Source organism: Cenococcum geophilum (assembly GCF_001692895.1).
Source record: "Cenococcum geophilum 1.58 unplaced genomic scaffold K441scaffold_1, whole genome shotgun sequence".
Taxonomy (NCBI): Eukaryota; Fungi; Ascomycota; class Dothideomycetes; order Gloniales; family Gloniaceae; genus Cenococcum; species Cenococcum geophilum.
In genome coordinates, this window is record NW_027137559.1 from 1 (window position 1) to 13,836 (window position 13,836).

General features: G+C 31.1%; 1 protein-coding gene across 1 annotated transcript; it reads right to left on the reverse strand.

The window, feature by feature from the left end:
• Window positions 1-1,579: 1,579 nt before the first annotated feature.
• Window positions 1,580-1,756, reverse strand: K441DRAFT_531405 (uncharacterized protein; the record flags this gene model as incomplete). Its single annotated transcript, XM_067642202.1, has 1 exon — window positions 1,580-1,756. A coding segment is annotated over one exon (177 nt), but the record flags the coding sequence as incomplete, so codon positions are not given.
• Window positions 1,757-13,836: the final 12,080 nt, after the last annotated feature.

Here is a 13,836-nt window from a genome sequence, read left to right on the forward strand (position 1 = left end):
CCTAAGCGCGCGTGGGCTGGGCGGTCTAAGCGTGGGCTAGGCGGTCTAAGCCCGGTTGGAGGTCGGACGGTTACTTTTCCGGTTTGAAGGTTCACTTCTCACCATTGATGATCTAAGCCTTTTACCTACTTTAAAGCCACGCCACTATATCGCTTAATTCCTCTAAGCGTCCGATCTAGCTGCCTATCCTCTAGGAAAACTTGTTTAAATAAACCTAGGCTTGGTAAAAATAAGCAAATATAATGTCGATCTAATATTGCTTATTGGCCAATATAGACCGGAAAATTATATTTCCGCAATATTAAAATAAATTAAACTAATATAACTGTGTACATAGTAATCTGTTTAGTTTCGCTATATAGCTACTTATCTTAAATACTATATAGAGGTATAGATTAGATCTAGGTGCTGGAGATATCCCTAACCAGCTAGGTATATATAGGTTACTACCAATAATCCTAATAGTTAGCTATATGCTAATGTATATAAAAGAGAAAATTTATACATACCTAAGCTAAAATAATTGCATTTTGGGCCGTAGCCCTAGGCTTATTATCCTCTATTAAGAGAAGATCTGTTACCATCCTAGACCCCCCTCCCCCTGCTAGGGGCAAGCCACAGTTGGCCGGCGTAGGTGCATTATTACCCCCGTCTTATACGGTGCACTAACTAGTATAGTTAGGCTATTTATAATTAGCGTAGCAACTACTAAAGTAACCGTTAGCCTAATAGTATAATGGGAAGGGTTATAGGCCTAGCATAGCACCGCGGCACCGCTAGTAAGGTTGATCCACTACCCTTCTACAAGATTGTATAAGGATAGCGTTAACGTATAAGGGCCGATGCATTCCTATTCAATATGGGTAAATACTCCCGCGTATAAACACCACATCCTGCCTAGAAAGGGCTAGAAGTGCTTAGCCCTATAAACTATATATATATAGGGCTAACTGCTGCTGTCCTATAAAGAGAATGGGGGCTTAGGGGTTTTAGGCGGCGGCAGTAAGGGCTTAGGTAGTCGTGGCGGCATTCTAGAGAATAAGGGCCCTATATATATGTTAGTATTTGTATAAAGTAAGCAACTAAGGTAGATTAGTAAAGGGCAAGGCTTAAGCAATGCTTATATAAAGTAAGAATACTTACATATTAGTAGTTAATAAACTAGTAGTAGTAGTGGTGGTGGTAGTGGTAGTAGTAATTATAGTAGTGGTGCTGCTATTACTGCTTTACTCGTTAGTGCTTAACACTTATATAAGGTAAGCAGTTAAGAGTATATTAGTAAGGTTAGAGGCTTAGGCAATGCTTATATAAAGCTAGGACACTTATATTTTAATAGTAGCTAATAAGCTAGAACTAGTTATAGTAGTAAGTAATAGCTAGGTTAAAGATAAAGGAAGAAGAGAGGTTAAATAAGGTAAAGTACTATATAAAGAAGGAGCGTACAATTACGTATTATACGAAGAAATACATATATATATTCCACTCTGCATCTAGCTTAGAGTATTCTTTTTTTTCCTTTCTTATCTACACGATTAATTCTTCTCTATTAAAACTCTTCTATTACCATTTAATTCTACTTCTAATTTTTTAAACATTTAAATATCTTAATTATATTAACCCCAAGCTTTACTTGCTCCCATAAAACCATATAACATACCCCTAAAAATACCCGCTCTAGGTCATTACTTATAGCTAGAATTAATAGAATATTAATAGCTATTAATAAGAGTCGTAGCCAACGCTTATATTGCTTATCTTAACACTACCATTTAAGAGGAGAAACCTTAATACGAAGTGGATTCTCGGCAATATAGTTCTTATACTTATCTTAGCTCTTTAAGCGATTAAACTTATTAAGGTTCTTAATAAGCTACTTATATAAATTAAGATCTTCTTTAGATAAGGCCTTCTTATATAATACAGTACTTAATGCTTATAGTAAAGGCTGGGGGCCTTAATACTAACTTCGATACTTATTCTAAAGTTACATTTATCTTCTTTATAATCTTCCTATTATACAATATTAGCCTATATATACTCCCTCTAAATATATATGCCTTACTAAGCTGTTTTTAAAGTGGTGTATAAGGAGGTCCATTTAAAAAAGCACATCTAAGATTGTTGCATTATGCCCTTAAGTCAAAAGAATTGCTTTCTTAAAGATAAAAAGAAAGCCTATTATCGTATAAAGCTATTTCCAGTCTATAGGATTTAGAAAATTATTATCTAAGCCGTACTTCTTTATGTATTAATCTATTATAGGCTTGTATTAAATAGCAACCTATAATATCTTACACCAGCTGTTCTATCTTATATAATTATTAAGTGGAATTCGTCTTCCTACTAGCTCTTTAATAGCCCTTATACGGGCAGGAGAGCTTTATATATACATAATAATATTATAGAGCTTTCTAAGGGCGCCTATATCTTAAAAATTTTTATCTTTATCTTTAGCTTTATATAAATTAATCTACTTAACTTTAACCTTAAAAAGAAAGGCTTAGACAGTAAGATTAATAATATAGCTATTACAACAGATTTGTTTATATAAAGATTTCCATACAATAACTTCCTCCTCTTTTATATACTTTTCAATCGTATAATAAAGAGTATTATTTATTCCTGCATTATCTAAGATAACTACACTAAGCTTTTATATAATCCCATAGTCCTTTAGTATAGGAAGTAGAGTTAAGAACTAATCCTCTTTATTATAAGATTATACCGTATAAAGAGCAAGGAGAGCTCTAGAGAGTCCTTTTAAGTTTTACTTAATAAAGTAGGCGCAGACTCTAAGGAAAAGATGCCGATTAGGAGAGGTCCAAATATTAACTAAAAAATAAATACTTAATATTGCTGACTAAAGCTTCTTTTCTATAATGTCTTTTATTAATTCCTATAATTCTTTAATCCTTTTTCTTACTTATATATAAGTTATTATAATACAACCCTCTACCTTTAGATTAAGAACCTAGCAGAATATATAGAACGTCAGGAAAAAATTTACCAGCATTTTCGCAGCATTTGGCGGCATTTAGCGGCCAAATGCGCAATTCGCGCACTATAACGTGTAGCGTATTAACTTAGGTACGGCATACTGCCGCATCTAATAACGCGGTATAGTATACTGCCGCATCCAATAACGCGATATAGCATACTGCCGCATCTAACAACGTAGTGTAGCATACTACCGTATCTAGTAACGCGGTATAAGCATACTGCCGCATCTAATAACGCGGTATAGCATTCTGCCGCATCTAATAACGTAATGCAGTATTCTACTATATCTAATAACGCGGTATAGCATTCTGCTGCATCTAATAACGTGGTATAGTATACTGCTATATCTAGTAACGCGGTATAAGTATACTACTATATCTAATAACGCGGTATAGCATACTACTATATTTAATAACGCGGTATAGCTAATTGCGCATTTATAGCTACCTAGGTAAGTAGTACCTTTATTTTATTAAGCTCTCTCTATACTTAATATATAATTAATATATAATGCCCCCCTCGCGCATTCTATATATCTTACTTACTTTAAGTAATAAATAAGCATTACTTTTCCCGCGCACTTAATAGTATTTGCTTAGTTTATACAGTTAGTAGTATTTACCTATTCCGCGTAATTAGTATACTTTACCTAGTTTACGCAGTTAGTACCCTTTACTTATTCTACGCAGTTAGTACCCTTTACTTATTCTACATAATTAGTATTCTCTACTTATTTTATACGCCTAGTATATACTATATAAAGAACATATTTTAACCTAATAGTAGTATAATATAACCTTAATACGCCTAATAACGCCCTTTAGTTAACCTACTATTTTAAGTTTAATATTTATATAAGTCCCGCCGTAATAGTAGCACCGCACTATTAAACCCCTAATTATCTTCATTCTTGCCGTTATTCTTACTATTATTTTCCCTATTTATTCTACTACCTTCTTTACTTTTATTCTCTTTGTTAGCAAATTCTAGTATTACTAGTCTATCTCCACTCTATAGGCGGGCCTTTATATCCTCTAGTATAGTACTATTTATAATATCTATAACCTTAGACTCGCTAGTAAAAGTACACTATAAGATATAATAATTAATTCCTATTTCCTATTTATTATTACCTTAAATTTATTTAAGGCGCGCTTAGATAGCGTTAATATTATAGTTATATAGTATTAAAATCGTCTTATTAGTATACTGTAAGAGGGAGACCTTATATATAGTTTTAGAGTTTATTCTTTATAATAGATACACTAGGCTACCGTTATCCTATTATATTATCTTTATTAGCCTATATATAATAATTAAAATAGCGCGATATTATAATATAGGAAACGGTAGTAAAGTGCTATAGTATACAGCGAGTATTGCGATATAACGTTGCGATACAATTAATATAATATTATATATTTATACTTATAGTATGCAGTTATTAAGTAAACCCATTATTGTACTTAGGATCTAGTTCCTCTAAATCTTCTATAATATTCTTAAACAGATTACTAATTACCTATTAAGTCTATAGCATCTTATCTCTAGTTATATTTTATATCTTATTAACTTATTATAGAAGTAGCCTATATAGCCTTTTATTATACTTAAGTTAGTAGCTCTTTTAAATATTCTATAGTTATTCCTAACTATCTATAATACGCTTTAGTAAGTATAGTAAGAGGCTTTCTATAAACCTACCTGTAATTATAGCGTTAGCTTTAAACTTATAAATAACTTATATTCCGCTTCTATAGTCCTTAAAAGTATATTAAATTACCACGCATATAAGCTATATTATATTAGCTATAATAGGCAAAAAGAGGTTAGTACTATTCTTATTAAGGGCAAGTAGCCTTAGCCTAGTATTAAAGAACACTCGCTTAATATAATGTGTAATAATCGGCGCCCTAAATCTTATCTCTTTATTCTAGCCTTAGTTAATTAGGTATAGTAAAAGGCAGAGTACTAACCGGGCCACTAAGCGTAAAGCGGTTATCCTTAAGTAGTTCCGCTACTTCCTTTACTACAGCCTTAGTATCTAGTTTAAGGCAATTATAGCTCCTAGTAATAGTATCGCGTACTATATTTATTATATAACACTAAAACACACTAAGCTAGTTATATAGCTAGAAAATTAGTTAGTATAGTACTATTAAATCTAAGGACTATAAATTTTGCGTACTGCTAGCCCTAATAGCATACTTAATACTCCATTTATTAGGTTTTTATAATAGTCTATAATAGTAATTACCTCTTTCCACATCTGCTTTATTAGTGTATTTAAACCGCTTATATTTATTTTCAGCTAAAAAAAGATAGAGCTCTTTAGGTATAGAGCCTATTATTACTTATATAATAAGACGTGTCTAAGCAATACTATATATCTTTATATTAACTAGGCTAAGTAGCTACTTTATACGTTATCTAAAGTTATCCTATAGCGGTTGTTTATTTAAGTAATATATACATTTCTTTTAAGTATCTTGCGGTCGCTTAGAGTTTATAGGCTTTTACCTAATAAGAACAGGACTATCCATTAGGATAATATTATTAAAATTAATAATAATAGGTCATACTATAGCATATTAATAACAGCCTTACCTTTTAATAGAGATAGTTACGGTATAAAGCCCGATATTATCCCCTTTAAGATCTAAATTATTCTAGGAGCTACTACTTAACTTATAGTGTCTTCGTTTACTTTTCTACGGGATAAGTAAAGGATAAATATATTAGTTTAGTAGAACTATTTAGCTTTTATACGCACTTTACTTTTTTTAAAAACGCTAAATAGTCCGGAGTCTTATACCTAATATACTTTAAATAATAACCTAGTTAACTTTTATAATATAAATTAGGCATTTCTTACTAAGTATATAAAAAGGAGCTTTAATAAACTTATAATAATAAGTTAAAAGGGCGGCCTAACTATTTATTAGGCTTTATAATAGGGTAATTAGATTACCTTATTATAGTATAAGGTCTTACTTTATGTAATATTTTTTCTATACCGTATAGAAGCCTAATTCCTCGCGATATTTACCTACTTTTAAGGTAAATAGTACAGTATATAGGATATAAAGGGTAGCTAGCGTATAGAGGGCGATGCGTAGTAGTGTTATATTTTAGTTTATTATAGTCGCAGTAATCTACCCCTTTATTATAATCCGTCGCCGCTAGTTATAACTTACTGCTATTTTAGCTAAGTTATATTTATTTACTGCCTAGTATAAGCCTATTTCCTTATATATATATTAACCTATACCGTATTTATTTGCTTAAAATCTTTATTATATATAGTATTATATATATCCTAATTACTATAGTTATTTATAAAGAAATAGTCTATAATATTAATATCCGTTAGTATAAGTAAGATAGGCCTTATAATATGGTTAATATTATATATCTAAAGGGCATCTAGCGTATATTTCATCCTACTATTAGATAGCTTTATACTCTATACTCTAAGTATTCCGGTTCTTATATTAATCTTACCACTATTATAAACTTAAAGGGTCTCTACTAACGCACTAGTATATTTTAGGTATTTACCCTTACTATCTAATTACCTAGTATTCTAGATTATAAGTAGCAGATAAAGCCTCCCTACTTTATTACTATAGAGGCTATTATTTACCCACTTGTATTCTTATACTATTACAGCATTATAGCGGGGGGCTTTAGTATTAGCCTATAACGGGGTATATTAAGTAAATACCTTATTAAGCTTATTAATGTTAGTAGTATCCTTTTTAAAGTAAATATAGCATATAACACTATAATAGATACTTAAGGGCATCTTTAATACCTAATTATTATCGGCCTTTAGTTTGTTAACGTCCTAGTCTATTTACTAGATTCCATTAATCTGCTTATAGCATTCCCTTATAAAGGGGGCTAGTTTAAATATAAGGTCGGTAATCTCTATCTAACTCTATACCTCCTTAACTATACACCAGATAGATATATTAATTCTTTAGTCTTAAAGTGTCTAAGTTATATAGTTATTAAAGTTCTATATATACGAGCGATATGCGTATATATTAACTATAGGGCCTAGTTATATTGTCTATATTGCGCTTATTAGGTCTACTATATTAATTATATTAGTTAATGCCTATAGCTTAAGTTCGTTTTAAAGTATAGTATTAAGATATATAGTGTTATATTATAGCATCTACTCTTTATAGTTATTCTATTTGTTAGTCCTATAGTAAAATACCTTCTATAGCTTATATACTTACTCCAAATACTCTATATCTATACCTCTAATTACTTCTAGTTACTAAATACTCTCTAAATAGTAGGTAATAGCATATAGCTTAGGAATATTAAAGTGTAGTAGTCCTACCTTACTTAGTTAAAATAAAAGGAATATATCCTTTATCTTATCTATTCTATAAATAGCTACTACTAGGTACTAGATAGTTAATTCGTTATATAATATATATTAAGATAGTATAGTAAAGTCTATAAACGCCCGGATAAATAGTATAGCGCCTTTATTCTATTTTAGTAAGAGTGCTATAGTAAGGACTAATTGTCGTAATAAAGATTTATATATCTTTCTTATCTATTAGCCGACATTTGCCTAGCTATCCTACACTATTATATTAATAAATCGGTCCACCTATATAAAGCGGGTGGTAATAAGTGTATTAATATTTAATATCTCCTAGCCGTAACTATCTATACGCGGGATATTAAAGCCCTAATATTTTCCGGCCTATATTTTGCTTTATATAAGCCCCTTAATCTAGTATATAAGATATTTACTAGTGAGGCCTTTAAGCACCTAGTGTAGGAAATTAGGCGCTATTATCTTATAGATATTAGATAGATTATAGCCCTATATAAAGTTGCAGAACGGCCAAATATAATCTAAGTTATCCTTCTTATTAGTATCGCAACCTTCTTACTATATTTATATTTAGTCTTTTGTTAATTAGTATATATAAAACAGCCACAGTCGCTAGATAGCAGTTATTAGATTATACTGTTTATTTATATATATATAATAAGTCGAATATTTATAGCTACTTTTAATACCTATAAGCGTGATCTGTTCTTTATAATTGTAAGAGTACATATATTGGATCCCGCCACGCTTACGACAAGTTCGCAAGCACTCTCTGTCTTTTTGGCCGTATGGCGACGTGCGGGCGGGACACGTTACAATAATTAGCTATAAATATAGCTAGAAGTAGAAAGCAGTATTAATCCTAGCCATCTATATATAGAAGACGTACTCCTTCTTTACTAGCTTTCTCTAACGCTATAGGCATTATTAGCATAACTATACTAGTAATAGGGTTATTGCTAAAGTATACGTTTAAGGATAGCCATAAGGGTCTTATATTACACCGCTAGTTATATTATTTAGTTACTAGGTATATAAACTAGGAGGTATATAAGCAGTAATAGGGCTAGTTAATTTATAGATTATTAAACGCGCAGTTTAATATTTCTAATTAAAATATAGAGCGGCTATGCTTTCTTGCCACCGGCGTATTATATTAGTTAGGTCTTATTGCTAGCTAATATAATTGGCACTACGGTTGCGCCAAGCGGTAGCTGCTCTTACATCTCCTACCACCAGTTTACTATATTAAGCTTATTATATATTCTTATTCCTATTAATAAGTACTGCCTTACTAGCAAGAAAGTTATACCTCCTTAGAAAGGGCTATAACTAATAAGGAAGAATATAATCTCTAAAGTATTTTAGTAACATACTAGCAGCTACTAGTCCCCTATAGTTACAATTATTTTAATTTACTGCGGTTAATTACTCTTAAATTATATCTATTTTAAAAGTAGTTTTACTTTAATATTAATAGCACTCTAGTAAGAAAAATAGTTGGTAAATACTTCCTAAAGCCTAATATTGTTAAACCACTTATTAATAGCGCGGTTAGAAGTCCTGTAGCTTACCCACTATAAGACCTATATATATTCTACCTTACTACTAAACAGATAAAATAAAGGAGGTATTTTATTTAGTGCACTGCCAGTACGCTTAATATACGGTATAATATTATATACTGCCGTAATATCATCTATAGTTTACGGATTTCCTTAGTTCCATCCTAGAGGCTTTCCCGCGGCATAGCCAGTGGCCTCTTTAAATATTTTAGTTTAAAAGACGTCTATAAATATTCTAGTTAAAGTTTACTAATTAGTCTTAACTATTACTAGGTTATATACCCTATTAAATGTTATGGAATTATTATTATAGTGCATATCCGCAGCCCTATTATTTAGCTTATTAATAATATTATCGCCTAAAGCTTATATAGGTGGCCACTTATTACCTTACTCTAATTCGGCCTTATAATTAGTTATATAATGCCCTTCCAAGGTTTAATAGTATAATAGTACATTATCATCTATATATTATGTAAGTGGCCACTTATTATATTGCTTTAGCTTAGCCCTATAATAGGCTGTCTAATACTCCTCTAAGCTTTAATAGCGTAAGGGTGTATTATTATTTATCTCTTTAATATTAACGCCCTTATATTTACCCTTCTTTTATTTCTGTTATCTTAGATAATATTATTTATAATAGGTTAGACCGCCTATACTTTTTCTTTAGTCCCATATTTTCTATATTACCGCTAGATAAAGCTTATTTATAAATTGCCGCATTAAGCTGCAATTTGCTATAGTTTGGTTAAAAGAAAGCCGGAAATAATATCCATATAGAACCGTATATTTAAAGTAGTATTTATAGCTTATACTATATTATAAGCTAGTTAAGATAGGAGGAGTATAGTAAGAGTATAGTAATGTCCGTAGACACTAACGCGCTAGATAGCGCAACCTATTATATTTTATACTAATTTACGCTAAATCGCGTTACGTTAGGCTAGGAGACTCTACTTATTACTAATATTACGCCACCTCTCTATTATACTAAGCACAGAATTCTAAATACTACTATTCCCTACTTAGGATACTAGACTATTTTTTACAATAGGACGCGATATATAATAGCGGTATACCGTAAATATAGTATAGTATAACTCTGCAAGCATTACGGACCCGTAAAAAGATATATAGCTTATTACTAGCTTAGACATTACTATAAAGAGACTTAATACTATTAAGCGGACTTTTAAGTAGGTTATTATTAAGGACGGCATCCTATACGTTTTATTTCGCGGATAACTAAACGATTTACTACGCGAGCAGGCGATCTAGAAAGTTATCCATTAGGTAGTAGAATGCGAGAAGGCACTAGCGCTATGAATATATAAGGCTATATAGAATATACTAGCCCGCGTATAGTTAAATATATATAATAAGATAAAGGTGCTAGGGCGGCCTGGTATTAATTATATAGTAGATATAAAAAGGGGGTATATAGCTACCATAAACTCGTAGAGTTTATCCTAGCTTAACTATATATAGAACTGTGGCTTTAATCTTAAACAACTTATTATACTACTTTATAGGCGGAAACTAGATAATATAAACTTAGTCCTAAGTATAGATATAGCCTTAAGTCTAGTATTACTATCTAATACGCCTTAAGACCTACGCATAGTCGAATATTAGCTACTAGTTAAAATATTTTTAGAGGCCGGGGTAGATTATAACAAGGAGTAAATATAGGCCGCCTATATAGAGACTATATCTATCTAAAACGATAGGGCCTTAAGGGCTACTCTATTAAGGGCAGTTTATTATAGGGTGGGCTAAGTTATATTTACGGCTATCTATAAAAATAGTATATAGGTATCTGTTATAATTATAATATATTACTAATGTTTATTTAGCCCTATCTCTAGCGCAATATATTTCGCTAGGCGGGCTAGAAGGTATTAATTAATTACAGTTAATCTAATCTATATAGAGATAGTAACTTTAGTTAAATTTGCCTTATAGCAAAACCTCCTATTACACTAGGAAGCCCTAAGATTATTACCTATATACATAATCTTAGGTTATCTAGACGTAGTATAGCAAATTGCCTTTACTATAGGCTCTTCTATTAGGGGCAACTATATAGATATTACATTTGTCCTATATTTTACTAGCTAGTAGCTAGTATAGTAGGACAGGTATTATTCTAAGGGCCTATAGTATTAGCGATAAGTTTCTTAAGATATAGTAACGGCGTGCTGATACTAGGAATAGCATACCCAATATAAGCAGGAGAGGGCGTTAGGTTATATTGCCTTAGCGGCAGCTATAGCAAGAAAAGGATTAGATCCTATTTAAGGTTATTATAGTTTAGTAAAAATAGAGGCGGCCTATACTATACGGAGAGTAATTAATAATAATTGTAGTTATTGGCGAGATATCTAAACTATAATCTAACTAGTTAAGTACTTAGGGAATATTTAGTTATAAGTTTAGATTAGAATAAGGGCTTTAAAATAGAGTTAATTTAAAGCTCTAATCTAATTCTAGGGCAACCGTTTGGTTAAATTCTAGTTTAACTTAACTTTAGCTATAAAATTTTAATATTCTAAAAAACACGCTAAAAGTTACTAAAAAGTTGGCAACTTACTATATATAGAATTTAAACTAAGGTCTTAGCGTTAGTTTAAATTAGGAGCTTAAAGCTCCTTATTTAAACTCTAAATTAAATCTAAAGGCTTTAGATTATATACGTCCGTATAACCCGTAGAGCTATAAACGTATATTAAATTAGGAAGGAACGCGTTCTTTTTACCAGACTTTTAGTTTAGATTTAAAAGTAATAGATTATAACTAAACAACCCCTTAAAATCTAAATTATAGATTAGTATTAATTAACTACTAGCCTAAGAGGGATAGAAATTAAGATCACTAGGCTTTATAAATTAGGCTGTCTTTACTATAATGCGTTTATTTATTTTAGAGATTATAATTATTAAAAGTCTATCTTATTTAGCTATAATATATAATATTATAATATGCCGTATTTTACCTAGTATTATAGCAAAATTATAAATATTAAAGGCTAATAGCTACTACCGCTCTTAACTTTTATCCAGTGTCCCTATTTAAGGGTCTCGCTACTAGTAAAGTCTATAATATCTATTTTTACTACCCTCCTTATATTCTAACGCCACTAATATCCTCTCTATTATTATTATCCTTATTATTATCACCGGCACCACCCTAGCTATTATTATTAGCGCCCTTTCTATTAGCCTCGTTCTACGCTTTAGAATAATTACTAATACCGCTAATATTTACTACACCCGCGAAGTTAGGGATAGTAATATTAAAGTTAACATCTATACTATACGAAATAGGTATATAATTAGCTGTATACTAGCGGTAGACACGCTATATAGTTTCGTTAACATTAAATAGGGCGATAAGTTACTAGAAGTACTCTTTCCGCTTAGAATTCTTAAGGTTAATAAATACCTTATTATCCTTATACTACTTCTTAATTTTATAATACGCGGTATTTATAAAGGTTTTATTACTAGTATAATAATTATGGACTACTTAGGGACTACTAATAATAATAAGGCCCGCTTATAGTCTAGTAATTATAAAAAGGTTCCTTACTATATTTTAGACAAATTTTAGTAAACTAGCAACTATTATATTATATACTAATAACTCCACCTAGCTACCTTAGATGCCGTTAACGGTAAAAACCTTAATCTCGCTAACTGCTGGCGTAAATTCCCGCCACTTACTACTATCTTACTGGGTATAGCACTATTCTTTAAGCGCATATAGCGCTACGGAGGAGATGGTAAGTTAGGCTATATATAGAATGGTAAGGCTAACCTCTAATAGCTTAAATCTAAAGTTTATTAGCGCTATAGCCACCTAAAATGCGCGTTAAGCGTAGACTAGGTTATATATTAATTAGCTAAGCTTATTTACCTATATAGTACTATTAACGGCAAAGAAGGCGATAGGGTGGTTGCAGCGTAGTATATCTTTAAAAAAGCTTGCCGCCAGCTTTAACTGCTCTTAGTCCTTAACTATTAAGCTTATCTAAAGCTAGCCGTGCGGTAAAACGGCATTTATAAAATATATAATGTCTTTAATAAATTAATATTATAGTAAGAACTATACTATATCCATATTAGCCGCAAGGAGATATATATAGAGGGAGATAGATTTCTAATAGTAGAACAGATTATTAAAATTAGGATTAAGGATTGGTTTTAGTTAGTATATATTACTAAGAAGAACCTAAGGTATAGGGTCGCCAGCCTAGATCTATAAACCTCCCTAAATTAAATATAGTCTACTCTAGGTAAACCTAGCAAAACTACCTAGCTTAGACGCCTTTCTGGCCTTATTATAAAAAAACTATATATATAGCGCTAATAGAATATGCATAAGTTTATAAGACTATATTAGGTATTATAAGAATAATATTAGCCTTTTTAGCCAGGTTTATAATAACTATATTAGCCGCGAGTGTTAATCCTATCTTATTATCTTACGTTATATTATTACTAAGCGTAAATTAATACAAGTATTAGCGGAATTTAGCGTATTTAGTTATATTAGGGTCTATAATAGGATATAAGTTTCTGTCGCTGTCTAGAACACCTATAAGGCGTAATAACTATTAACCTTTAGACAAATCTATAACCTATAACCGCTTATTAAAGCTGGTAGTATTACTAGCCTTAAACGTACGGTAGAGCAGGAATGCTATATTTAGCATAAACGCGTCCTTATTAATTATAGCATAGTTATCCTATTCCTTAAAATACTTAGGACAAGTATTAATACTTACCACTATTCGCTATATAACGGCATCCCGCTTATAGACCTTAGTTTCTATTAAGCGCATATAGCGGTAAAGGACGATAGGAAATTTAGCGGGATAGCCTTATATAATTAGTG